General features: G+C 40.2%; 1 protein-coding gene across 1 annotated transcript in view; it reads right to left on the bottom strand.

Moving 5' to 3' along the window:
• Positions 1 to 5,825: 5,825 nt before the first annotated feature.
• LOC139467508 (DNA-dependent protein kinase catalytic subunit-like) overlaps positions 5,826 to 26,799 on the bottom strand; it is a 118,076-nt gene continuing 97,102 nt past the window's right edge. The window contains exons 87-98 of the mRNA XM_071249045.1: positions 21,794 to 21,997; positions 20,752 to 20,820; positions 20,509 to 20,665; positions 18,981 to 19,048; positions 18,440 to 18,660; positions 16,534 to 16,626; positions 15,671 to 15,832; positions 15,050 to 15,251; positions 13,460 to 13,648; positions 13,287 to 13,329; positions 12,766 to 12,856; positions 5,826 to 6,450 (exon numbers count right to left, since the gene is read on the bottom strand). Of these exons, the coding sequence (XP_071105146.1) occupies positions 6,246 to 6,450; positions 12,766 to 12,856; positions 13,287 to 13,329; positions 13,460 to 13,648; positions 15,050 to 15,251; positions 15,671 to 15,832; positions 16,534 to 16,626; positions 18,440 to 18,660; positions 18,981 to 19,048; positions 20,509 to 20,665; positions 20,752 to 20,820; positions 21,794 to 21,997 (1,704 nt within the window). The 3' untranslated portion in view covers positions 5,826 to 6,245. The remainder of the gene's footprint in view (positions 6,451 to 12,765; positions 12,857 to 13,286; positions 13,330 to 13,459; positions 13,649 to 15,049; positions 15,252 to 15,670; positions 15,833 to 16,533; positions 16,627 to 18,439; positions 18,661 to 18,980; positions 19,049 to 20,508; positions 20,666 to 20,751; positions 20,821 to 21,793; positions 21,998 to 26,799) is intronic.

The raw sequence follows: 26,799 nt of genomic DNA, 5'->3' as shown, positions 1-26,799 counted from the left end.
AAACAGAATCTTCAAAATCATATTAGAATATGAATACACAATGCCATTTAGAAAGTGGTCAAATGTAACAAATGTTATATTTGGGATAACACTTTCTTAGTAAAGTACAGATTCTTGTACTGTACTTTACTAAGAAAGTGTTATACCAAATATAACATTTGTTACATTTGACCACTTTCTAAATGGCATTGTGTATTCATAGCTTTCGGCCATGGGAGCCGTGCCAATTTACACTTGTCAGAGGGGTACTCAAAGTACGTGATCTACACTACCAGTTGTCAGACTTTCATTTTTGTGGAAGCCTCGGTGGCTGAGTGGGTTAGATCGCTGACTTTGTGTGCTTGTGATTAGGTGCCTCACTCTGGCAAGTGTGGGTTTGAATCCCGGACGGGACTAAACCCTAAAAGTAAGGGAATCTGTACTTTACTAAGAAAGTGTTATCCCAAATATAACATTTGTTACATATCAGAATATTTTTAACAGATGAGGACACCATGACAAAGATCATGTAGGCCTACACAAGATTTCAGAATGATATGGCCTGTGGAGATGTCAAAAATCGCCAGATGATGGCTAAGCTATTTCAAAAACTGCAATGGACCTCAGGTTAAGGCGAGTTCAATATTTGTGTAGTTGTTCCCAATATTATTGTGTGGTGGCATGTTAAGTTTAGCGTTCACCGTCACAGAGAGTAGGTGAATGGTTGACCTTGTTGGGCAGCTTGACTCGAGAGAGTATCTAGGGTTTTGATCCTGTACCACATTGAAATACACTTTGTTCAAAATATGCATATGTTCACCCATCAGTGAATTGGTACCCAGTAGGACAAGGTGGTAATGTGACCCTAGCAACTGATAAAGCAGCTCGAGCGGTGTACTCCTCAAGGAACTGAGACTGACATTTGCGCACAGATCCAAAGACTGTAATAATAATGCTTTCAACATAATGGAAGCAGAAATCCTCCCTATAATTCACTGCGACAAGTGGGACAATAAAGGTAGGATTCATAGGATCAGAGCAAACCCCAAACATAATATGTATGAATGTAATTACTGCCACCAACTGTTACAAGCGATGTATTTCTGTACCCAACATTTTTGATGGCTGACTAACAATAACTGTCCTTGGTAATTTGTTTGAGCAACATATGGTGAGAAATTCATGTTTCAATGTTTAGTTTACCAAACATAGGCAAATTGTGACAGAAGAGTTGTAGCTTGTGTTAACACAATAAGGCTCCTTTGTAATATTTAAAAAAAAATCTCTTCTGCCACTTTTGTTTTCTCTCTATCACTGCAGGGCGGTCGGGTAGCCTAGTGGTCAAAGTGTTTGCTCATCACACTGAAGACCTGGGTTCGATTCCCCACATCGGTACAATGTGTGAGGCCTAACTGTTGTCCCACAGCATGATATTGCTGGAATATTGCTAAAAGCAGGATAAAACCATATTCACTCACTCATCACAGCAGCAAGTAAGATATCAGCACTTGATAAAAAAAAACTAATGGTTGATAGCATGAGCAATGTTTCATGTCATCAATGACACACAAGCCAAGGACTTGTTGACCCAGACAGGCCATGGGGTAGCCTAGTGGTTAAATCGGTCGCTTGTCATGCAGGAGGCCCGGGTTCGATTCCCCACATGGGTACAATGTGTGAAGCCCATTTCTGGTGTCCCCCGCCGTGATATATTGCTAAAAGCAGTGTAAAACATACTCACTCACTCCATGCCAGACAGTTGTTTGATATATTATGATAAGAACATCAAACAGGGTTTTAAGAAAAATTGTTTATTGTGGATGATATAAGATAAAGTACTGTGCAATATATCAAAACAATGCAATGATGGAATACAAAACTATCAAAATCTATGCAAGTACATGTACATCTAATAAATTGATATAAAATAACCCTTATTCAAATATGAATAAACAACAAGTTTGAAAATTAACAATGTGTTCACATTAGATTTAAGCCAGTGAATTCAAAATGAGGCAGACATCTCTCTATATACACGCACGTATAATGTTGTTAAATCTAAAACTTTAAGGGTCCATATGCCAGAAACACATGTACATCTGTTAATTATGACTGTCAGTGAATATAACACAGTAAGATCTGCCTTTAAATCACAAATTGGGGACAATCAGCTCTGAAAATTAGAGTTTCTCCATCTATCTTACACAAAAATTAACTCAGAGATTTAGGTCCAAGTTTTATAAGATTTGTTTGTTTGTTCTTCAACCCCACCCAGCAATATTTCAGCTATATGATGGTGGCCTGTCAATAATGGAGTTCATACCAGAAAAATGTTTTTAATAACAAGTAATAAGAGGTAAAAATCATTTGAAACACATCCCATGTTAACGAATAACTGAGTAAACAGTCATCAGGAATGATTCTGTTCTTCATCACTGTTATGATTTTTACAAGTCATGAAATGATATCAATATTTGCTCTCACACTATCAAATACAAAGGTTTTCTTTATTGCTATTCACAACAAAACAAATGTGTTACCATGTAGGGCTTTAGACTTCACACTATAGCAAGCAATCTTTCAGCCAATTCACATCAAATTGCATTTTGTGTAATCAGTTACAAAATTGGATAACTATAGTGGCCGATGGCATGAGCACCTTTAAGAGGATGTCGTTTAATGCTGGACTCATAACAGTGAGTGAGTGAGTAAGTTGCGTTAAACGCCGCTTTTAACATTAATTCAGTTATATTGCAGCGTGTCAGCTTAATGTGGGAGGAAAGACTGAAGTGATGCAGGTCTCAGATGTTTACCACTTTGGTGAAACCCACGAGCACAGGTATGGTGCTGACAAACCTAGACACATAATCAGGGAGAACCAGGATTCGAACCCACAATCATAGGGACGCAACTCTGCACAGCGAATTGCAGCATTAGATGACTTGGCCACCTGTGCCCCCTGGAGTCATTACAACCATATCATGGCATCCTGTAAATAACTGCATCCCGACCTGAATAACAAGTGGATGATAGCATGAGCAACATATTTCAGGCGACAGGCGGAGATAGTTTAACATTGTAACCATTAGGGACATAATGACTGATGCGGCCAATTATTTTCATTGTGGTTAATTTAAGAACAAAGCTTTTACTCAGAACATGATATGATCTTCAAAGGAAGATATGAACAACATTGTGTCCTGTAGAAAATACATGTACATCTAAAACAAACTGGAAATCAAACGGATGTCATGTCACAAAATCAAGTGATTTCCTGATCACAGGGGGCAAGGGCTTTGATGTACCAGAGAACAATGTCAAAGTTAACATCCACAGAGCAGGAAATATACACACGTATCTCAGTTGCCCCGTTCCCAGTGCAATAGAGCATCTGTTTACATCATGGGGAATCAATGGCCACAGAGATTTGTCTGGACCTGCTCAGAGGCTGATATTCGTCCCCAAATCTGCAGCAAATGTCAGTACATATTTACCATATTTACTGGGAATGAAAATGTCCCTGATATTCATGTTGCAGTTATGACTGATGTTCTCTAATAGTAGGACTAACAAAGGGAAGAGACTTTATTGCTCAGATTTGCTTGGTTGCATCGAATGCAATAGTGTAATACAATGTTAAAATACCATGCACTTGGTATGCTATCCCAGATAAAATCCTGCTATATTTAGAATGGAAACCCCTAAATACCATGTGTTCATCATAGTCAGGATATCAAAACTGAAAAAATGAATGAATAAGTGTAGAAATTCAGCTGTGGAAAATCTGATTTCAATTTCTCTGCACTAAGCATTGCTTGTGTCAGGAGGAAAATAAATGCAAAAACTGAACGTAACTTAAATCACAATATATTCCTTATTTTCAACAAATCAAACAAAGGATAAGAAGTATGAAAGATAATGAAATTCACTCAATTCCACATACGATATATAATATTGCTGACAATTTTTAATGCAAGTACCAGTATAAATGATTCTATATTCATATAACATAAATCAATCATATCTACACTTCACCATCCTCGAATAGCTTCACACATCCTGATACAGTCACACCTATTAAATGTCTACCACATTAATACGTTTTCTAGACAGATGTCACACACATTATACAACCTTCACTCAGCATGGGATACTACAGCTACAACAGGAAGTCCACAACATGTATCTAAAATACCATACTTGTTCTATAGTTTATTAACTGATACAATACAGTTAATTAAGAAGATATCCTTTAACATCAAAAGGCCCTTTTAAATTATATTTTATGAGAAACAAATAATTATTTTGTATCTATATATCACATTGTGAAATAAAGACACAACATGTTTTTCAATTGATATTCATGACTCTTCAGGCCCTCATTAAAAATACTGCGGTTGATTGTGACAAGATAAATCAACACAAGTATTTACTGCATGCCACAAGGACCTATACAAACTTGAAAACTACAGGCCCAATGCAAGATCTCGCCACAAGCCTACAGGCAGACGCTTATTTAGAACACCATTTTCAAGACAATTTTGTACATATTTGGACACTTTTGTAGAAAAATATCCTGCATACATGCAGTACATACTGGTGCACATATTACTCATGCTAATAGTTTAAACATGTATGTTAAAGATTTATTGATCTGGCTTATTATTACAGATGACTTGACCTAGCAATGCATGACCTACATATATGAAAATCAGTCTAGAGATTAAATTTGATTTCTTATCTATATGGTTCAAGATAAGTAAGTTAATAAAAAGCTATATGATGGACATGTGTAATGATTTCAGACACTCCAGAGCTTCCAACATAATGAATACCCCAGTTGTCAGATTACAGACACCACTGTTGACATAATGTTATAATAGCAATGAAGTCATATTGTTACGACATGTTCACTGTGTCATCTTCTCCACATGCAATAAAGACACTACCTCTTACAACAGCTAATCATAAAATGTGGATAATAAAGAGATTATATTTGCTCTTGCTCCGAAAATACAAACACTTGGACACTTGTCTCTTGAAATTAGTATGACACACACTAATTTTTCTTTATTCTACAGATTGCAATAGCTGACTACTGCCTGATTGTCTGAAAGGATGATTGCACTTGGCTGAGTTGTTAGAATGTCAAGTGGTCAGTATCATCAGGAGGTGACTTCTCAAACGAGACCAGTGTCCTTCACCTTCTCATGAACACCCTGGTAACCCTGACATACAGTGGAGGTCGGTGTCCCCAGTCACATCCACGCTTCACACTCTATCCCAACCCATGCCCTCCCCAGCAGCAAAGGTCATTGGCCAGTGTCCTTGATCACACCCAGGCCCTGCCGACACCCTCCCCAGCAGATTAAGGTTGATGGATAATATCCCTTATCATACTAAGGCATCCCAATGAAGATTGGTGGCCAATACCCCAATAGCATCCAGGCTTCCCAACCCACCCACACTCTCCCCAGCAGGTCAGGGTCGGTGGCCAATACCCCAATCACATCCAGGCTTCCCAACCCACCCACAATCTCCCCAGCAGGTTATGGTCGGCAGCCAATACCCCAATAACATCCAGGCTTCCCAACCAGCCCACACCCTCCCCAGCAGGTCAGGGTCAGTGGCCAATACCCCGATCACATCCAGGCTTCCCAACCAGCCCACACCCTCCCTAGCAGGTCAGGGTCAGTGGCCAATACCCCGATCACATCCAGGCTTCCCAACCAGCCCACACCCTCCCCAGCAGGTTAGGGTCAGTGGCCAATACCCCAATAACATCCAGGCTTCCCAACCCACCCACACCCTCCCCAGCAGGTAAGGGGCAGTGGCCAATACCCAAATCACATCCAGGCTTCCCAACCAGCCCACAATCTCCCCAGCAGGTTAGGGTCAGTGGCCAATACCCCAATCACATCCAGGCTTCCTAACCAGCCCACACCCTCCCCTAGCAGGTCAGGGTCAGTGGCCAATACCCCAATCACATCCAGGCTTCCTAACCAGCCCACACCCTCCCCAGCAGGTTAGGGTCAGTGGCCAATACCCCAATCACATCCAGGCTTCCCAACCCACCCACACTCTCCCCAGCAGGTTAGGGTCAGTGGCCAATACCCCGATCACATCCAGGCTTCCCAACCAGCCCACACCCAGCCCACACCCGCCACAGCAAGTGGGGGTCAGTGGCCAATACCCCGATCACATCCAGGCTTCCCAACCAGACCACACCCTCCCCAGCAGGTTGGGGTCAGTGGCCAATACCCCGATCACATCCAGGCTTCCCAACCGGCCCACACTCTCCCAAGCAGGTTGGGGTCAGTGGCCTGGTCTATGAGGGCAGCCACTTGCTGTTCTACAGAGAGACCCATCCTTGGCAGCTGAGCACGGACATGTTCCTTCTTGTTGCCGAGGAGGACCTCCTCCATACTCTTGATGGCGATGTTCCGGGAGTGGCCTAGTCGCAGTTCTTCTCTGTAATATAAGATATACATACAGTAGACATTAAGGAGTGGCCTTGTCGCAGTTCTTCTCTGTAATATAAGATATACATACAGTAGACATTAAGGAGTGGCCTAGTCGCAGTTCTTCTCTGTAATATAAGATATACATACAGTAGACATTAAGGAGTGGCCTAGTCACAGTTCTTCTCTGTAATATAAGATATACATACAGTAGACATTAAGGTGTGGCCTAGTCGCAGTTCTTCTCTGTAATATAAGATATACATACAGTAGACATTAAGGAGTGGCCTAGTCGCAGTTCTTCTCTGTAATATAAGATATACATACAGTAGACATTAAGGAGTGGCCAAGTCGCAGTTCTTCTCTGTAATATAAGATATACATACAGTAGACATTAAGGAGTGGCCTAGTCGCAGTTCTTCTCTGTAATATAAGATATACATACAGTAGACATTAAGGAGTGGCCTAGTCGCAGTTCTTCTCTGTAATATAAGATATACATACAGTAGACATTAAGGAGTGGCCTAGTCGCAGTTCTTCTCTGTAATATAAGATATACATGCAGTAGACATTAAGGAGTGGCCTAGTCGCAGTTCTTCTCTGTAATATAAGACATACATGCAGTAGACATTAAGGAGTGGCTAACCTAGCTAATCATGGTTGGTTGGTTGGTTGGTTGGTTGTTTTACACCGCACTCAGCAATATTTCAGCTATACAACAGCGGTCTGTAAATTATCATGTCTGGAACAGACAATCTAGTGATTGACATCATGAACATCGATCAACGCAATTGGGATCGATGGCATGCATCAACCAAGTCAGCGAGTCTGACCACCCGATCCTGATCGCCTTTTACGACAAGCATAGTCGCCTTTCACAGGTTGCTGAAGACCTATTCTATCCCGGATCTTCACGGGGGAATTTAATGAGATGCTACGACTGCAGAGTAAAACAATATCCCCTTTCTTATTGATTCTTAACAACAACACGTTATTATTCAGCATGTCCAAAGGAACATATTTTTATTTCTAGCATTTTCTTGAACATATTATTTATCATTTTCTTATTTACATGGGTCTTACTCTTATTTGTTTAAACTAATCAATAAATAAAGTCAATATGGAGCTATTTGACTGAAGAGTAAACTGGTAACATGATCTTACAACCTTATTGTTTCCAACGCCCCAAACCTTTGGTGTTGTCATAGCACATCTCTCCATATATATTCAAAGTTATTTTGATGATAAAGTCACGATATGGCTGAAATACTGCCGATGTGACGTTAAATCTTAACTCACTCACTCATTTGATGATAAAATACTTCATATAAACAATATGCAAAGTAATTAATATACAAATGTAATCAAGATGCTCAATACATTCAAAATAATATTGGCAACAAACATTTACGGACGGAAGACGGAGACAAAAGCTCATATTTATATTTTGTTTAGCTTAGAGGACTAAAATCATACTTTCAAGATGGTTACCATAACAACCACAGGGATATATTAAGGTTAAATTATCTGTTACATAAAAACAGTACACATCGTTTTGCATATCCAGGGGTGTTCAAATATCAAATGTCCCCACGTGCCCTTGAAATAAACTTTAAAAATCGACTTGCAAAGTTTCAAAGTTAACACCAAAAATTGTTGTACTTGCCCTAAGGCAACTAAATATGTATTTTCCCTATATATTTACACTTTAGTTCACAGGTGAGGCAAGTTGGGCATACTAATTGAACACCCCTGACATCCGCATTCTGTAAAGTTGATTACATTGATGATAAAGGAACGGGTCATACTGACTTTGTCAACATGGCCGCAATGGTGGCAATGTTTGAATATCAGAATTCTGTTAATATTTTAAGGACACTATTGAAGGGATTATATATACAAAGTTTCAAGCAGTTTCAGTGTTTTCATGCACATCCTTCCCAATGAACTGATGTCTTTCCATATGTCTAAATCAAGGAACTATCTGGACACATCTCTATAGTCTCATTAACAATGTTTGGGGTCCATGGTAGGAAAATGTAGGTCCCAGGGTGTCTACCAAGACATAAATATAATGTGATGGCAGATTTCCTTGTTCGAAACACAACTTACAGCAGAACCTCTGACACAGAATCTCCAAACTTGATGTTCATACAACTTAATCAACTTCAATGATTCAAACATGAATACACTTTAACTGTTTGATAGGCATTCTAGAAGTTGGCAAATAAGTGAGGAAAACCTATGACTTTATGGACTCCTGGATTATTGCATATAGCGACGTTGGATGTAGATTCTTACACCGTTATCAAGCTGGAGTGACAACAAGCAAGTGATGAGAGATCTATATGCATGACATGGTGTGAAAAGAATCAGATTAAAATAGACAACAATGGTAACATATACCTCTCATCACTTGGTTGTTGTCACTCCAGTGTAAAAATCTGCATCGAAACGTCACTATATGCAATAAACCAGAAGTTGTTATCCATAAAGTTGTACGTTTTTCTTCTTATGAATACTCTTTTGCATCCATTGGTGCATGTCATTTGCACCCATTCTCAACTATATTATGTATGTTACGCAATATTGTGTGTGTGATAATACCCTACCAGACAAGACCAGCTCAGAGGCCGATATTTGGCCCCAAATCTGCCACAAATGTCCATCATATGAAATTTCTATTCAGAAACTAATAAAACATGTTTTGAATATGGAATTTCCCCAACTACATTTTAGTTCTGATTTCAATTTAACCTCAACAACATTCCGATGCCTCAAACACTACACAATGTCCCCTGAATCCGAGTTTTACATTGTGCTGCATGTAGTCTATTGATTTACACAGAACAGCTGTGAAACAGCTGCACCAGATTTGTCATTGATTTTAGGAAAAGACTTCCTGTTGAATCAGCCACCACGATAACAGATGGACGAGACACAATAGCTTTACTTTACACTTAATCATACATAAATAGTGTTCAACAATCCGTATATCTTCTTGATGGTTCTTGTTTATTTTAAATTTCATGAGCAAGTGTATATAAATATTTCATAATATTGGTTCAGATATTGTCAGTGAACATTCAGTAACTGTTTTCATCGTTAGAACATGAGTGAGTGAGTATGGTTTTACGGCGCTTTTAGCAATATTCCAGCAATATCACGGCGGGGGACACCAGCAATGGGCTTCACACATTGTACCCATGTAGGGAATGGAACCCGGGTCTTCGGCGTGACGAGCTAATGCTTTAACGACTAGGCTACCCGACCGCCCCGTTAGAACATGAAGCCAGTCATGCAGGACAGAGGTGGTTTTAAATTGAAAATAATGATTATATGTAGTGTTCATATAGTTTTGAGTTTGGAAAAAAAGCTTCCCTTGGTTCAGTACTGTTATTGACTTTTAGGGAAAAGTTTTATGCATGGGGTGTTTCACTGATGTAGGACAATCTGAGATCCTATCATAAAGTTGTAAGACAGATATTCAAATTCAATGAAATCTCAACACAGTGAATTGACATAAATGTCAAAAACACAATGGCCCAAGGACTAGTTTACTATTTAGTTATCCTGACTCATACTTATTGCCTAACTCATCTCATTTGCGAAAAAAGTAGTGGAAACTTCCTGAACAGAAAAAAAACCCAGCTCACCTGAACACACCCCTGAGCTGCGCATGCACACAGGAAGCATGTGACCAATCCAGAAGACTTGTCACTCTCTCATCCTCTTTCCTACGTCCAAAACATGTATGAGGTGGAAGAGGGGACGACTGGGTGGGCTACTTAGCGTATGAGTCGGGATAAGTATAAATGATATTTTATCTCATCCGACTCATACATATTGCTTGAATCCAACAGTAGGTGGTGGGTTCCACCAAGTATGTAATTCAGACAAAGATCTGTTCATATAACCCCATGGGATCTTGATAATCTTCTTGGTTCTTCTTATAAGCATGTGGGATACCTCCTCCTTGGTGAAATGATTTTGTTTGTTTGTTGTTTAAAAAGCCACTCAGCAATATTCCCGCTGTATGACAGCGGTCTATAATAATCGAATCTGGACCCTGTAAATAATCGAATCTGGACCAGACAATTCAGTGATTGATGTAATGAGCATTACTCCACACAATGGGGATACAACAAGTATTTGTCACAAAGTGACGAAATGTCCCCCGCCTGTATATATACCTTAGTACCAAATATGAAGACAATCCAGCTAGGTTCTTGAGATATTGCGGCAACACCGTTTTCCGACTCCAAAAGCAGATTTGCCTGCTGTGACCTTGAAAATGGGGTCAAGGTCACCAAAACCGATTGGTGTCTGCGGAGTCTGTATATACACCATAGTTCCAAATATGAAAACAATCCAGTGTTTAGTTCTTGAGATATCGCGGCAACGAACAGGTGGGACGTACGGACGGTCGTGAATACTATATCCCCCGCTTCTCGCGTAGCGGAATTCCCGTAGAGGAAGTCCTGCAGAAGCTCAGCTGATATGGTCTGAGATGAATTCTTGATATTTCTTCTGACTGACCATTGCTGACAGAAGCATTCTCTCTGTGTCGGTCTGTGGGTTCTTAAGCTCTGCTTCATTGACATATCATGAAACGTCAAGGCTGAAAGAAGACCGTCTAGTGATGGTATCTAGTTTAGCCAGCTTCTTACGTCTACTCTGTAAGTCTTGCTCTTTGAATCTGACATCAGAGTGTAGTCCTTGTCTATTTCCAGCATCCATAGGAAAGGCATCATGCCATGCAAGGGAAATTTCCTGGGGTGGAATGCAGGAGTTCTTGTAGCCTTGGCAAAAATACCATTCAAGTTCTTTGCCATTTGTGAAATAGGTGTGATCGGCAGAATGTTCAGAGTGTTGATATCGTCACCTTGGATACAATGAGTATCAGAAAGGGATGAACCTCTGTCTGGTGAAGAGATGGTAAGTCTGTCTGTGATCCAGGTCATGAACTTGTAGTCTGCCCAGATGGAGGGGTGATAATCGTGATAATCCTGGAGGTAATAACCTTGAAGAAATGCTCTCATGAAGTTGAAGGTGACTTAGATGAAGAGGAAGACGTATTGTTCTTATTTGCCAAGGCCTGTAGCAGTCAGAGATTCTTGGGTCTAGATAAACTCTTATTAAGAGTGTCGACCTTTCTGTTGACCTGAGAAGACTTTAATGTAGGCAAAGCCTTACTCTGTGATCAAGGGGGATCAACATCTCTTCAATAATATCAGATGGTAGAAGAAGGTGCACGTGTTGCCTCACACTTCTTTCTCTTCATGGCTGGCATAAACTTTAAAACGTAAACTCTAAGTCCAAATCTATATAAAAATTTAAGCCAAATTAAAATAATAATCATTAGATATGATAGACAGATGTCAGAAGATTGTATTCCAAGCAAATGCTTTTACGAAAAACGGATAATTTTGAGATGATGACTAAGATTAGTCCAGGAAAACATTTTTTAAACTACTCAGTTGGAGCAAAAATAAGAGAGTGACGAGTCTACCGGATTAGTCACATGCTTCCAGTGCATATGCATGGCTCAGGGGTGCGTTCGGGGTGAGCTGTTTTTTCTCTGTTCTCCATGAAGTTTCCACTACATTTCGAACATGAGACGAGATAAGCAAAAACTATCAGTCAGGATAAGGTCAAATTTACATCATTTTTGTATCTGCTCTTTCAATGGTCACAGTCCAACTCATTTCCATGGTAAATCCAAACATAACAAAAACAAGAAAGCAAATTGCACCAGTTCATTGACATACAGTGTTTTAAATAAAGAGAGTTCTGAGGTCCTTGAGGTTGTACATACAAATGATGAGGAAAGAATTGGTTTTAAGGGTTGCTTCAGATGGTATACGTAGTGGAACATTGGGAACATGCACTTAACACTCAACTTTATCCTCCAAAAACTTCTACATGCCATTTGGTGATCATGTGACAAGGCTACATGGTTACTGTCAACCTCAAGTCTATGTGACATCTCAATACGTATACAAAGTCAACATCCCCCAATTACCATGTCTCTTGCAGGTCATTTTTGTTCACCGCGTCTGCCACAGAATGAAGGCTATTTAATAAGGACAGTGTATCCTGTGTCACATACTTAGTAACAGTTAGAATCACAAGAAGACCCACAGACCAGAACACACACTATTCCCGTGTTAACTGCTGTCTTCAGCTATAGAGTCGAGGGCAGTTTGAAGCATAACACACAGCAGAGACACAGGACTACTGGTAACTGTTCACATAGTGTATACTGGAATGTGTGGGATACCAAAATCAGGTCCATTGAAGGAACAATAAACAATTAACCTACCTGGTAATGAAGCATGGGTTGTCTCCCCTTAGTTTCTGCTGAGCAAACCGAATCTTCTGCTTTGGGTACCAAGCTGCATCCACATCAGCATCTGGAGACAGACAACCTCACTTCAAACAAAATTGTTTTGAACAGGCTTTTTGTTTCACTTGGGACAGGAAATAATACCTTCTACAAATAATTTTCAACTTTTGTATATGTATACCAGTGTGAAATCCAAAGTGTATGGATTTCAGGGATGAATAGGTCCCCAGAGTCTCATATTGTGTCGACTAGAGAGGATTGGTTGCTGACAGCATGTCTGTTTGCATGTCGTCTGACTGCATGGTGTTTGACTGCATGGTGTCTGACTGCATGTCATCAAACCCCAATGGCATAGCATGTTGCTCATGCTTTCTGTCACTGGCTTGTCTGGCCCAGATTTGATTATTTCCTAAACGGCCTCAAATAGAAGGGGATATTGCTGACTCAAATCAAACATTCATGCATTCAATCTCCAGTCTGATAATGATAAACTATACCTTCCGTTTTCATTCCTGCCTGAACTTGTTTCTCAGCAAATTGCTGAAACACACAAAAATACAGATAGCCAAATGTTCTTATTTCTTCATATTTCAAGGCAAAAGACGGCAAAGAAACATGTAAAATTTTAATGCAAGTATTTGTTTAAACTATCTGAATATTCAAATCTCACCATCCAGTCCACTGATGGCTCCTTGACGAAGACATCCATGGTGCTGAGGAGGAGGTCATAGTCGTTGCGGAGGGCGCGGAGGACATGGACCATGGTGTTCTCCAGCAGACCCTTCACCTGCAGCGGCAGCATGACGTTCACAATCTGGCGGGTCAGTCGAAACGGCATCAGCTCAGGTACTGGCAGGAACTACAACACATTACACACAGCTAATAACAACAATACACACAGCAACTAACAACACAATAGACACCTCATATTAACACAATAGACACCTCATAACAACACAATAGAGACCTCATAACAACACAATAGACACTTCATAACAACACAATAGACACCTCATATTAACACATTAGACACCTCATAACAACACAATAGACACCTCATAACAATACACACCTCATGACAACACAATGCACACAGCTAATAACAACACAATAGACACCTCATAACAACACAATAGACACCTCATATTAACACAATAGACACCTCATAACAACACAATAGAGACCTCATTACAATACACACCTCATGACAACACAATGCACACAGCTAGTAACAACACAATAGACACCTCATAACAACACAATAGACACCTCATAACAACACAATAGACACCTCATAACAACACAATAGAGACCTCATAACAACACAATAGACACAGCTAGTAACAACACAATAGAGACCTCATAACAATACACACCTCATAACAACAAAATAGACACCTCATAACAACACAATAGACACCTCATAACAACACAATAGACACCTCATATTAACACAATAGACACCTCATAACAACACAATAGACACCTCATAACAACACAATACACACACCACATGGTCGATTTGCAAGAGTTGCATAGCATGGGTACTATCAGCTTGGAGTCAACAGATGTTTTCTCATGTTGTTAATCAAGGTGCTCACATGATTTGATGCACTTCGTGAAGTAAGACCCATTTTATGACAATGTAGATTTTGATTATCGATCACATTGTCTTGATTTTGTTTTGTTTGAAGCAAATGCAAGTGATATGAGAAGTGACAATTGATTGATCAATTGGCTCAAATTTCCAGGCTTGATCGTAGCACCACCAAATTCCATCTCTCATTTCACTTGCATTTGCTTCAAACAAAAAGGCGTCACCCACTCAAGATGATCTGACCGATAATCAAGATCAATATTGTAATAAAACTGGTCTTACCCTGCAAAGTGCATCAAATCACTTGAGCATCTTGATTAAAATCATGAAAAGATTTGCTCATAATCTGTCGATATCGATGTTTGGCAAATTCTGCGGTTGACCGAAATCTGCATGTTGAAATCCATGTTGTTTGATGTAGGTTTCAGACGTTCACCACTTCGGTGAAACCCATGAGCACGGGTATGGTGCTGACAAACCTAGAAACATAATCGGGCGAACTGGGATTCGAACCCACAATCATAGGTTCCTGGCGTGCCCAAGGGACGAACTCTACACAGCAAATCGCGGCGACTTAGACGACTTGGCCACCCGTGCCCCCTACCTCGGGAAGATATCTGTATATGCGTGAAAAGCAAATGATACAAAAATTCAGATACTAACCTGTGTCGCTGAGCCAAATGCATGGCCAAAGTCAATCCCCACCATGTGACCAGTTTTAAGATTGACCATGAAGTTGGAGAGATGTCGGTCACCGATGCCGAGGATGTACTGACAGATGCTGATGACGGCATGGGACGTCGCCAGTCCACATCTCAGGACATGGAAGGCTTCAGGCGATGTGCTCATCTGATGGAATGCACGTCTGGACAGTACAAAGAACATGACATGGTATTCAAAGTAAAAGGTAGAAACAGAAGCATAAGGTCATATCTGTGATAAACTTGGAGAATCTACAGCAGTCTGTAAATTCTGTTAGGTCAAGTAAGATCAGATAATAATAGTACATATATGGCAACACTAAACTCCTACAGTATACTGTATCCAATATCCCATATCCAATTTGACAATATAATTGTTGATTTAGGGGTGAAAATAAAAACAATCGCTATGGCAATGACTTGAAATACCTTCCAATTTTTTTGGGAAAAATACAGGGATCAGAGTTAAAACTTTGTATTGTCTTAAAGAAGAAAAGAGGGGGAATATTATTGGGGGTTAATTGCCTCAGACAATTATAATTTATCATTTTATCCTAAAATGTATAGGACATAATATCCTCACCTGGAGAGACCCCAGGGGACTTTGCTTTCCTTCAGTCTAAACTCTCGCTCCGTCTCCGTCTTGTTGTACTTCATGTACACCTGAGAGTACATCCCAGCCACGCCCTTCTTGGGATCAAAAAACTTACCTGTCCAGCGCTCGTGTACTTTTCTTGGCCCCTCACTGAAACGGTGAGATAGTGAGTGAAGTGAACAGTCCTAAAGAACTCCAACAATTTCACTGCTACGATTATGCTAAGATAGTAATTTGCCTGATGAGAGAAGCAATTAGCTCAAAACATGGACATCGGACTTGTATATAGAAGTTGTAGTCATACGCTCACAGAGTAATCTTCACAATTACCTACATTCTCAAAGGTCCTCTTAATTCTCACTTAATACAAGACCCCAACAGCACTCAGGGGTCATTTATTATGTATTAGTCGGTTAATAAAAAGTTTGACACCAATTACCTACATTCTCAAAAGTCAACTTAATTCTCATTTAATACAAGACCCCAACAGCACTCAGGGGTCATTTATTATGTATTAGTCGGTTATATATAAAGTTTGACAGTTAAGGATTGAAATTTTAAATAATATGTATTTAGTATGGCAAAAAATTCCTAAAAATGTGTTTTGTTTAATTAATATGTTTAGCAAAAATATTTGGCATTTGAAAATTTATTTTCTACCTTTCTTACTTTATTTTCCACAACAAATTTTACATTATCAGAATCCATATATTGCACAATATTTTACAAAAAGTTCAGACCAAGTATATTTCATATGTGTACAATTAATAAATGGTTTAGAAATAGGGTTGGTACCAGGCAAATGACTTAATGTATTTCATTAATGCGACATATGAGAAGGAATGACTTACCCAGAGTTAATAAACTTCTCCTCATCAGTGAGAGCATCCAGCAAGAAATCCTTCAGAGGGCAGGTGTTGTTCATCCACTCGATGAGACCCACTCTGTTACACAGCATGACAAGAGGGAGAGAGTATGAGACCCACTCTGTTACACAGCATGACAAGAGGGAGAGAGTATGAGACCCACTCTGTTACACAGCATGACAAGAGGGAGAGAGTATGAGACCCACTCTGTTACACAGCATGACAAGAGGGAGTGAGTATGAGACCCACTCTGTTACTCAGCATGACAAGAGGGAGTGAGTATGAGACCCACTCTGTTACACAGCATGACAAGAGGGAGTGAGTATGAGACCCACTCTGTTACACAGCATGACATGAGGGAGTGAGTATGAGACCCACTCTGTTACACAGCATGACAAGAGGGAGAGAGTATGAGACCCACTCTGTTACACAGCATGACAAGAGGGAGTGAGTATGAGACCCACTCTGTTACTCAGCATGACAAGAGGGAGAGAGTATGAGACCCACTCTGTTACACAGCATGACAAGAAGGAGTGAGTATGAGGCCCACTCTGTTACACAGCATGACAAGAGGGAGAGAGTATGAGACCAACTCTGTTACACAGCATGACAAGAGGGAGTGAGTATGAGACCCACTCTGTTACACAGCATGACAAGAAGGAGCGAGTGAATGGTGTATATGTTTTATGTACCAACAAAGCAAACTGTAACATAGTAAATCAGCATCTTAAACTACCACCGTCCTTCAGTCAGCACCTGCAGCCGATATGTTGCAGAGAAAGTGAGTATGGTCTTACACCACTTTTAGAAACATTCCAGGAATATTACGGTGGGAGACAACAGAAACAATAAATAAGATAAAATCCAAAAGTCAGATTCAAGGTGAGGTGAGGTGAAATTGGGTTTAACGTTGCGTCCAAGATTATTGCACTTACATAGCGACGTGCATGTGTGTGTGTGTGTGTGTGTGTGTGTGTGTGTGGCTGCTTGTACTAGTCCGGACTGATGCCGATTTATAGTCCTAGCACACTGAGGTACCATGCCGCAGTTTAACATAAATACCCCCGTCAAACACAGTATACTGACTCCGAGCCGGCCAGTCCTTGTTTTAGCCCTTTGATATCGAGCGCCAAACATCTTTTAACGTCTTTTGGTATGACGTGGCACGGGATCGAAGCCCAGACCTTCCGCTCTCCAGGCGGGCGCTCTACCACTAGACCACAGAGGCGGTCTCAAATTCAAGTTTTGACAGCAAAGATATTTATTCAAGTCAGTATACAGTATCTTTAATGTATATATTTAGAATTGATTTGCTGCTGAGAATGAAATGGTGGAAAGCAAATCTGATCGTAAACTTAAACCTGGAGCCAGCAAACCATTAGTTAACAGTCTGAGCATCGACACAAGAGTAGGGTGTACAATGACACTTATCAGCCAGGTGAGAGTACGTCCTAGGTTATGTTATATTCATACTCAGCGGACTTAGTGGCCAACCAATACGCGTTTCATCATCTCTTTTACAAATATGGGATGCCTGTAATATCCCATTTAGAGTGAGTGAGTGAGTGACTTTGGTTTTACGCCACTTTAAGCGATTTTCCAGCAATATCACGGCGGGGGACACCAGAAATGGGCTTCACACATTGTACCCATGTAGGGAATCGAACCCAGGTCTTCAGCGTGATGAGCGAATGCTTTAACCACTAGGCTCCCCGACAGCCTGAATCAAATTTAGAAAATGTCACAATTTTGGAATGAAATACAAAACAATCTAATATGAGAGCCTGTTAGCTATAAAAATAATGCTAAAACATAGAGATTCAACACAGCAAATGTGTCTCTTTATGAAAAATATGCGACATTACGACATATGTTCAACATTATGACCTACCTTGGTGTCATGGGAATGACCTGGTAGGTCTTGAGCTTCAGTTTGCGCTGTCTACATGCGGGGTCCTTGGCCATCACTTTGTTCATGATAACAAACAGCTGCTCTATTCTCTGGTCCTGGCGGAGATCTTCCCCTCCCTTCACCAGGTAATGATAGTCCTTCTCATCGTTACCTCGGATCGTGATCCTCTTTGGTTTACGAATTGAAGACATCACCAGAACCTGTAGAGTTAAACACCATAGGGGTTAAACATTTTCAACAACCTTGGACTCCAAGGCGAAAAGTCCCTGTTTTATCCCCTCAATGTCAGTGTAAGGCAGGGTGAAAACAAGTACCATCTTTAAAGTTCTTTTGGTATGACGCGAGTAGGGGACCAAACCTCGGACCTTCCGCTCCTCGGGTAGACACTCTATCCAGGGGGTAATTGAACCTGATGAGGCAATGCTGTAACAGTCCTCAGAGAGGAGTAACCTGTATCATCTACACATTTACCTCACATCAGAGAGATTAGAGAAGCAGACGTATTCAGCTTGGTACTCACTCGTTCATCAAATCCTGCCACCTTGACATGGTATTCTGGCAGTGGTTTGGACAGTCCGTCATATTGGCCTGCAACACAGAGAATATCAGGTCAGCCATGGGAAGCTTGAATCTATCATGGGTGAGGCAGATCAAGGTGAGGTGAGGTGAGGTGAGGTGAGGTGAGGTGAAATTGGGTTTAAAGTTGCGTCCAAGATTATTGCACTTATATAGAGACGTGCATGCACGTGTGTGTGTGTATGGCTGCTTGTACTAGTCCGAACTGATGCCGATTTATAGTGCTAGCCCACTGAGATACCATGTCGCAGTTTAACATGTTTAACTCCGAGCCTACCAGTCCTTGTTTTAGCCCCTTAATGCCAAGCGCCAGACAGGGTAACAACAAGAACCATCTTTTAACGTCTTTAGGTATGACACGGCCGGGGATCGAACCTCACTCCGGGCGGACGCTCTACCACTAGCACACGGAGGCGGTCAGATCAAGCTGAACACTGACAGTGACGCAATGACAGCATCATGCATAGCCACAGTCCCTTTCCTGCCATGTCTCTGGTTTTGGCAATTTCTGGTCAACTACACATATCACCAGAAGTTCAAACTCCCAACAAACTGTCATGCTCCTCCATATCCTCACATCCTCCATGCTAGCAGCTGCACTGAAACCCCTACAGGATCACATGCTGACATGCAGGAGATCTGTTCTGCAGATAATCAGACACCCAGTAGACAATGGTTAGCTCAATATCCTTAAAAAAATGCCTCCATCCTCTTTCTTTTAAATACATTTTGTTACTGTAAATGTGATTGCAAGTCCGAAAAACAATACCAGCAAATTATAGCCGGGAAAGATAATGGTTTCATACAGCTGTGGAATTTGAGCGGGAAACGTTGCTTGTTTGAGACTTTGAGTCCAAATTGTTTCCATGGAAACACAACAAATTAAAAATATATATGTAAAAATATGAAAAGGCAATAGTTGAGCATGTGGTTTCATGCAAAAATATTCATTAGTTTGAGTGTTATGGCTCAGAAATGAAGCCTAGAACTGTTTAAGATTAAGTCCCAATTGTTTCCATGGGAACGTAACAAACAAAAATTTAGAAATATTTAAAAAAAGCAAAAGACACAAGTTAAGCTGATGACCAATGCATATGTACAATTTCGAAGAGAAATGTTGAACAGATTTTCAATTTATGGCTCAGAATAGGATGGGAACCCTGACGCCGATGTCGGCGCAGTTGCCGGCGCCAATGCCAACGCCAAAAACAATATGTCTCCCCTGCCTTTGGAGGGGAGATGTAACAAGTTCAGACACTCAGAGGAAGTGTTTACTCAGTTTGGGTTATTCTGAAAGTTCTTTATGATTCTGCAACAGATTTAACAATCGTATCATAATCCCTTAGTTTCAAGCAGGATGCCTGCAGGGTGTATCTACAGTGTATTATCCAGCCAGCCATTTATCCCAAAAGATTTAACTGGTAATGGAAATGTCCCGATTAATTAGGTTTCACGGAATATTGTGCTCCCACCTGGGATCTCGAGGTCCCGGCTCTCTCTGTTGGGGTTGAAGTCGGACATCCACTGGCAGTACAGCCTCAGTGTGGTTGGGGGGTTCAGCATCGCGCCACGTCCTTCCTTCAACTTGTCAAACTCATCATTAAATGTTTTCACGATTTTCCCAAATTCCTGTAACAAGAGATTACTGAAATTAAAGACCTTTTCTGAGAATATGGAACCAACTGCTGATTGGTCAGTCAAACTAACACACTCACCTTATAGCTCATGCTAACCAGTTTGCTTCCTTCCTTCCCAAAGTGAGTGTCCATTTCTTTCTTGAATTTCTGAAAATAACAATTACAGCACATTAAATAACTAAATTTCATTGACCAGTCGTCCTTCTTTAGTTTTCACAAAAATAATGCACATGAAAGTGTTTGACCTTGAGATTGGCTATAACCTTCTTTAATATCAGTGACAGGTATCTCAAAAACATTCCAAGGGGCGATCGGGTAGCCTAGTGGTTAAAGCGTTCGCTCGTCACGCCGAAGACCCGGGTTTGATACCCGACATGGGTACAATGTATGAAGCCCATTTCTGGTGACCCCCGCCGTGATATTGCTGGAATATTGCTAAAAGCGGCATAAAACCATACTCACTCACTCACTCACAAACATTCCAAAAGGCTTTCCAGGAGATAAACCAATTATGAAGTCCCCAAGTGGAATTCACCATGACAATGAAAAAATGTCTACTCACTTCAACTTACTCACAGTGACCAAACAGTGAAGTGACCACAGTGACGTATTCCAACAATATAACTACTACATTCTTAAGATTGAAACAAATTCTGAAGTGAAAATGGCAAACATACTTTATGAATGATCTTCTCTGTGACCTTGACCTTATACATAGGTCACTCAAAATCTTTTTGGATCATGGCCGAAAGGACTTGTACAAAGTTATATTGACATACAGTAAATATTTCCTGAAATAATGTTTTAACACATTTCTTCAAGCTATGAACTTGATGACGTCTGGTCATCATGACCCTTGACATGACTGGTCAAAGTGTCAAAAACACTTGCCTGGGCTCTACAGGGAGATCATAGATGAGGCGTCCTAGCATTACATGATTTAAAAAACAAAGAGAGGTAACAGTTGTCAAATGGACGTTGAACAGTTTGAATAGTTTTAATGAAAACACAACTTCGGAACCTGCAAGTTGCATCAATGTTTCAAAATGGCCTGAGAAACACTAATTTTTAGTTTTTCAGCTTGAAATAACTAGCCTAACTAGCAACTGTATTGACATACATCAGCAAACTTCTTGCGGTACTCCCCGAAACCGACCGATCCTGTGCCGGTCAGTATAGACAGCTGTGTTCCAGAGGGTTCCAGTGATGACCCTACGGTCTTGTGTTCAATCAGACCTTCATACATTTCCTGGTACATCTCCAGGATCTTCTCCTTCGTCTTCTTGCTGGATTGAAGCAGCTTGCTCATGTCTGTCGCCCAGTCCTGCAACAGGGAAACATAGAACACTCGTTAATTCTACATCTTGCTGGAATGAAGTAGCTTGCTCATGTCTGTTGCCCAGTCCTGCAACAGGGAAACATAGAACACTCCTTAATTCCATATCTTGCTGGAATGAAGCAGCTTGCTCATGTCTGTCGCCCAATCCTGCAACAGGGAAACATAGAACACTCCTTAATTCCATATCTTGCTGGAATGAAGCAGCTTGCTCATGTCTGTCGCCCAGTCCTGCAACAGAGATACACTACTGCCTAAAAGTTCATTCCCCTAACACGCGTTGAGAACGCGTGTAACACGCATGTGAAACGGGTGCTCAACGGGTTGCACACGGGGTGAGCACCCGTTGGACACGGGTGTGCAACGGGTGTGCGTCGCGTGTGCAACCCGTTGCACACGCGTGTGCCACGCGTGTAACACGGGACCGGGTTCCAGTTGAAGTTGACAAATTTATCAAATGAATAGTGAGATAAAACAAAACAGGGAGATGTGAAATTTGAGTTAATGAGCGGCCATTGAGCTGTGCTCACCAGACCGTAAATACAAGGTCGGCCCATCTTAATTAGTGTTCGGTTGCTAGACTTTTATGGCATGAACCATTCCACTAGGGTCCAGTCTAGCCATTGTGGCTAGCCGACAGTAGAACAGTAGTGAATTTAGATGCGAGTTTATTGCTAGGGGAACCCCCGTGTTGACACGATTGTCGCGGGTTGGTAAATGTTCGCCATTAATAAAATGATTGTTTGTGGATTGCGAACATATTCATTTGCCCACAGGAGTCATTCCATTTGATTGCAAATATAACGTTTTTCGTTCGCCAAATTTATGCTTTAGACAGTACAATTATGATATAGCCGTCACCACTACTAATGTCTCATTATTTCACGTAGGAATATGTCCCATTTCCCCACACCCCACTTTCTGTGTTGTATTTTGAAAGAATAAATAAAAGAAGGTTTTGTGTGGGACACTTTTATACTAATTATAAGAGGATGTTGTAAATGAATATGAACATCCATGCTGTCTGACAGTTGATAAAATTTGAGATCTTCACAATCACCGGGTGTGACCATGTTGACAGAATCTCGTTAGGGTTTGTGATTTTTACATTTGCCCAATGACCATGGTGAGTATTGCTGGGGATACCAAACGTAACAGTTTATTATTAGAGGCTGTGACTACCTATACCACGTAGATAGGATATCTTTAGGATTTTAATCCTTCTTTGAGAGGCATTTAGAAGTTGGAGTACTACGTTAGGAGAAGATTTATGGGTGACTTTAATCCTTTCTTTCTCTGTGGGTAATCCTTTCGTGTTGATTGGAGGAAGTCACTCAACCAGGTCATGACAGGTCGTGAGTTTACTCACTAACTACTGTGAGCGTTTTTGGCATGACATCTTTTCTTGTATAAACATAGAAACGATGCTCACTCACTCACTGTTAATCTTCTGCAGTTTGCTGGCAAAGTGGGGATAAACCTCAGTGTCAAAGACGATCAAATTTAGTTCGAATCCTTGTTTATATGTGACATCTCCCAAATGGGGACATTTTCATAAACTTGGCAAGTGATGATGAATTTTAATATTAATATTATTATAGTTTATGAAATTGTTAATAAAACTTTAATAAAATTGTGCTTCACTCTCACGAAAAATATATTGTCTGTGAGTAAATTTATATGTCACGTTACATCGGCATTTTTCAGTGATATTGGGACTACATGAAACATGGCTGGTTTTACATTTCTGATACAGGTGCTTGACTGACTGAGTAGTTCATGATCAATAAGATATGTTTAAATCAGTCAAGTTTGCAACAATAAATGAATAAGTTGATACATTTGGACCGCAGTTACCGATTACCAACTTAAGACATAGAGACAGGGAGGAGATATATAACCAAACCTATGATCCTGTTGAGACAGTTGACAGTTAGAACGTTGGATTAAATGACAGTAACTAATTTGAACATTCCCCAGTTACATGTATATCATAAAATACATCATAACTCATAACAGTCCGAGAGACAGCTTCCAGACTTATACTAGTATTGAAGGGACAATAGCTTTTGACAGTTTAAAAGTAAACTCACCTTAAGGTGCTTGCAAGTCAAAACTTACCTCCCTGTATATGTTTTTTAGGTTTGACAGCAACTATGCTTGTAGATTTCATAGATAGACATGATTGGTTAGCTAGATGTTATTACAATAAGCGAAAATGTCTTAAAAGTCCACAGTTTGTTTAAAAGTACAAAACGTGTGTTATAGATCTATCAACGTTTTCTTTTATTGAACATAATATTTGCACTATATTGCTGTAAGCTGTAAATAATCTAGCCTCCCCATGTACGTAACTTACATATATTTATGTATGACCAGAACAGCAAATAAAGTTCTGGTAGATAGGTACCTCGGAGATTTAACGTGCGCTTTCCGACTTTAGCCTATCTCGCACACGGGGAAGCACTTATACTATTAGGGTAAAAAAGCGTAATGATTAAATAAAGAAGTGCAAACACCTGGTCAACCTTGAGATCCGGCCGGGGCTTGTAGTGGTTGATCGGAATGTCTGATTTTTCCACTAGTAAATAAAGTTCTTTGGTATGACCTCTTTTATCCCTGCTGACGTTATCCTAATGTTCAATTTCAGTCTGCCTCACTAAGCGTAAGAATGCATTGTACATGATAAACCACACTGATGCAATTTTCTATATATATATTTGTAGATATGAAGCATTCTAGTTAATTGTGGATACACTGGGCAGACAGAATTGTGTTTATTTCCAGGCCATCCTGATCGTCGTTTACTACTATAAGGTGTATGGTTGGAGGCAAGATCAAAGGCGCCGCACAGCATTTATTAGATAACAGACGGGGTCGTCCGTTTCGCTTTGAACAACCACCCCACCTGTCTGTAGGAGTTATATAATCAGTGCGCAAATAACTGTGTCAAGTCCACTGCCGGGCTGATGCGGTGTCAGTGTCAGCGATGAACATGAATGCCCAAATCATAGACCTGTAGCACTCACAAGTTGCTTAGCCAAAATATTTGAAAAGTGTATATTCAATTCTCTGATAACAGCAAATATAACCTTAGAAAAAGATTCAACATACAAACAATCAAATGTAGAACACAGACCTATTCTTATTATCATTTCTTCTGGATATGATCAACCTGCGGAACCCTCTATCCGATGAAGTAACTAATGCTCGCTCATTAAAAGAAATCAAATCCTTAATTAATCGTTCTGATGCAATTATTAATAATTTTGACTTCAAATATTTTCATAGATCATACCAAATTGTCCACTGTCGCCTTAGGCTCGGCTGCAGTGACTTAAACGCTGATAAGTTTAGACGACATGTATCAGACATACCAGACTGCACTTGTGGATATCACCTTGAAGATGCAATTCACTTTTTCTATAACTGTTAAAAAATACGATAATATCAGAAACACTGTGTATTTCTACACACATGGGTATGGTCTAAACATGATATTACATGGCAGTAGTTAAGCAGTTCTACAAACATGACTCTTCTTAAATCAGTTCATGACATCATTGTCAAAAGCAAAAGGTTTGAGTAGCTTAATTTTATGCATGTAGTAAAGGAAAACTGCATTACCTTATTTCACAGACACCACTTGCTTCAGTGTACTGGCTTCGTGTATTTCATTTGTGCATTTTGTATGTTTATGTTCATCACTCTCTTATATATATATATCCAGCTGTTGTTAAGTTGTTACCTGGAGAGGTATTACATAAGCAAGTTTTGCTTGTTTACCGATCCAGATTTCTTTTGAAATAAAAATACGTTTAAGCCAACACAGCTAACTCTAAAACACATGATTGTAAACTATTCAAAAGGGAGCACTAATCTCTGGCTTCTTCTCGGGTGTCGAACTCAAACTCATTTATTCTTAGAATAACATGACATACAATTATCTACAATTTTTATTATGTACAATTTAACAAAAATAATAAAAATACGATACGTGGATACTAATACAATTTACCAATTGTATTGTACACATTGTTAAGGAATTTAGATAGGCCTTTTAGATTTCTTACACTGTTAGTGGTCATAATTTTCTTAAATGTTTGGAAACTTAATATATTGCTTATTTAAGAGTTCATATCGCCGTTGGTGTAAAGCTTCACATCGGAATGAATAATGCAATTCATCTCCCACAGCGATAGAACCACAGAGTGGACACTGGCTGTCTTCCCTGGGAATGTTCAGCCATCGACCAGTTTCAACTGGTAATCCTTGGTTAGAAAGTTCTGAATTTTAGTATTGGGAGAAATATTGATTTTAAGAGCAGTAGATATTTCGCAAATGAAGGTTGATTCTTCAGGTAATACGACCTTTGGATTTCCGCTTGGGCTTACTAGCTGCCGTGAGTCAATTTGCTCGTTAACGCAACCGAGCGGGACAAGAGACTGGGCTACCAGTCTGCAAGGACAGCTAAATAAACTTACGCATTTTTGAAAACTGATTGGTTACCCGTGATCTATGAAGATTTCAACAAAGGGCGCATGGTAATTAATTTCTTCAGCCTAAACAAACAGACAAATAACGGCGAAAGCTCATCGGATGTCGTTATTTGGAAATACCCCTGATTGTTACAGTTTGATAATAAAAAAAGTATCCCTGAGTGAAAGCATTTGCGGATTTCGGATTGCGTGGATGATACAATTACTACTCCCTTGTTGTCATCCACATTTTCTGGTATAACCCTACACTTCTGTATTTGTCGTAATTCACATGCTGCTCAGTTAATGAAT

The sequence above is a fragment of the Haliotis cracherodii genome, unplaced genomic scaffold, assembly GCF_022045235.1.
Source record: "Haliotis cracherodii isolate W230 unplaced genomic scaffold, xgHalCrac1.p SCAF_2, whole genome shotgun sequence".
In the NCBI taxonomy this organism is placed as follows: domain Eukaryota; kingdom Metazoa; phylum Mollusca; class Gastropoda; order Lepetellida; family Haliotidae; genus Haliotis; species Haliotis cracherodii.
The sequence above is the reverse complement of the archived record's forward strand: the minus strand, read 5'-3'. Positions and strand labels throughout refer to the sequence as shown.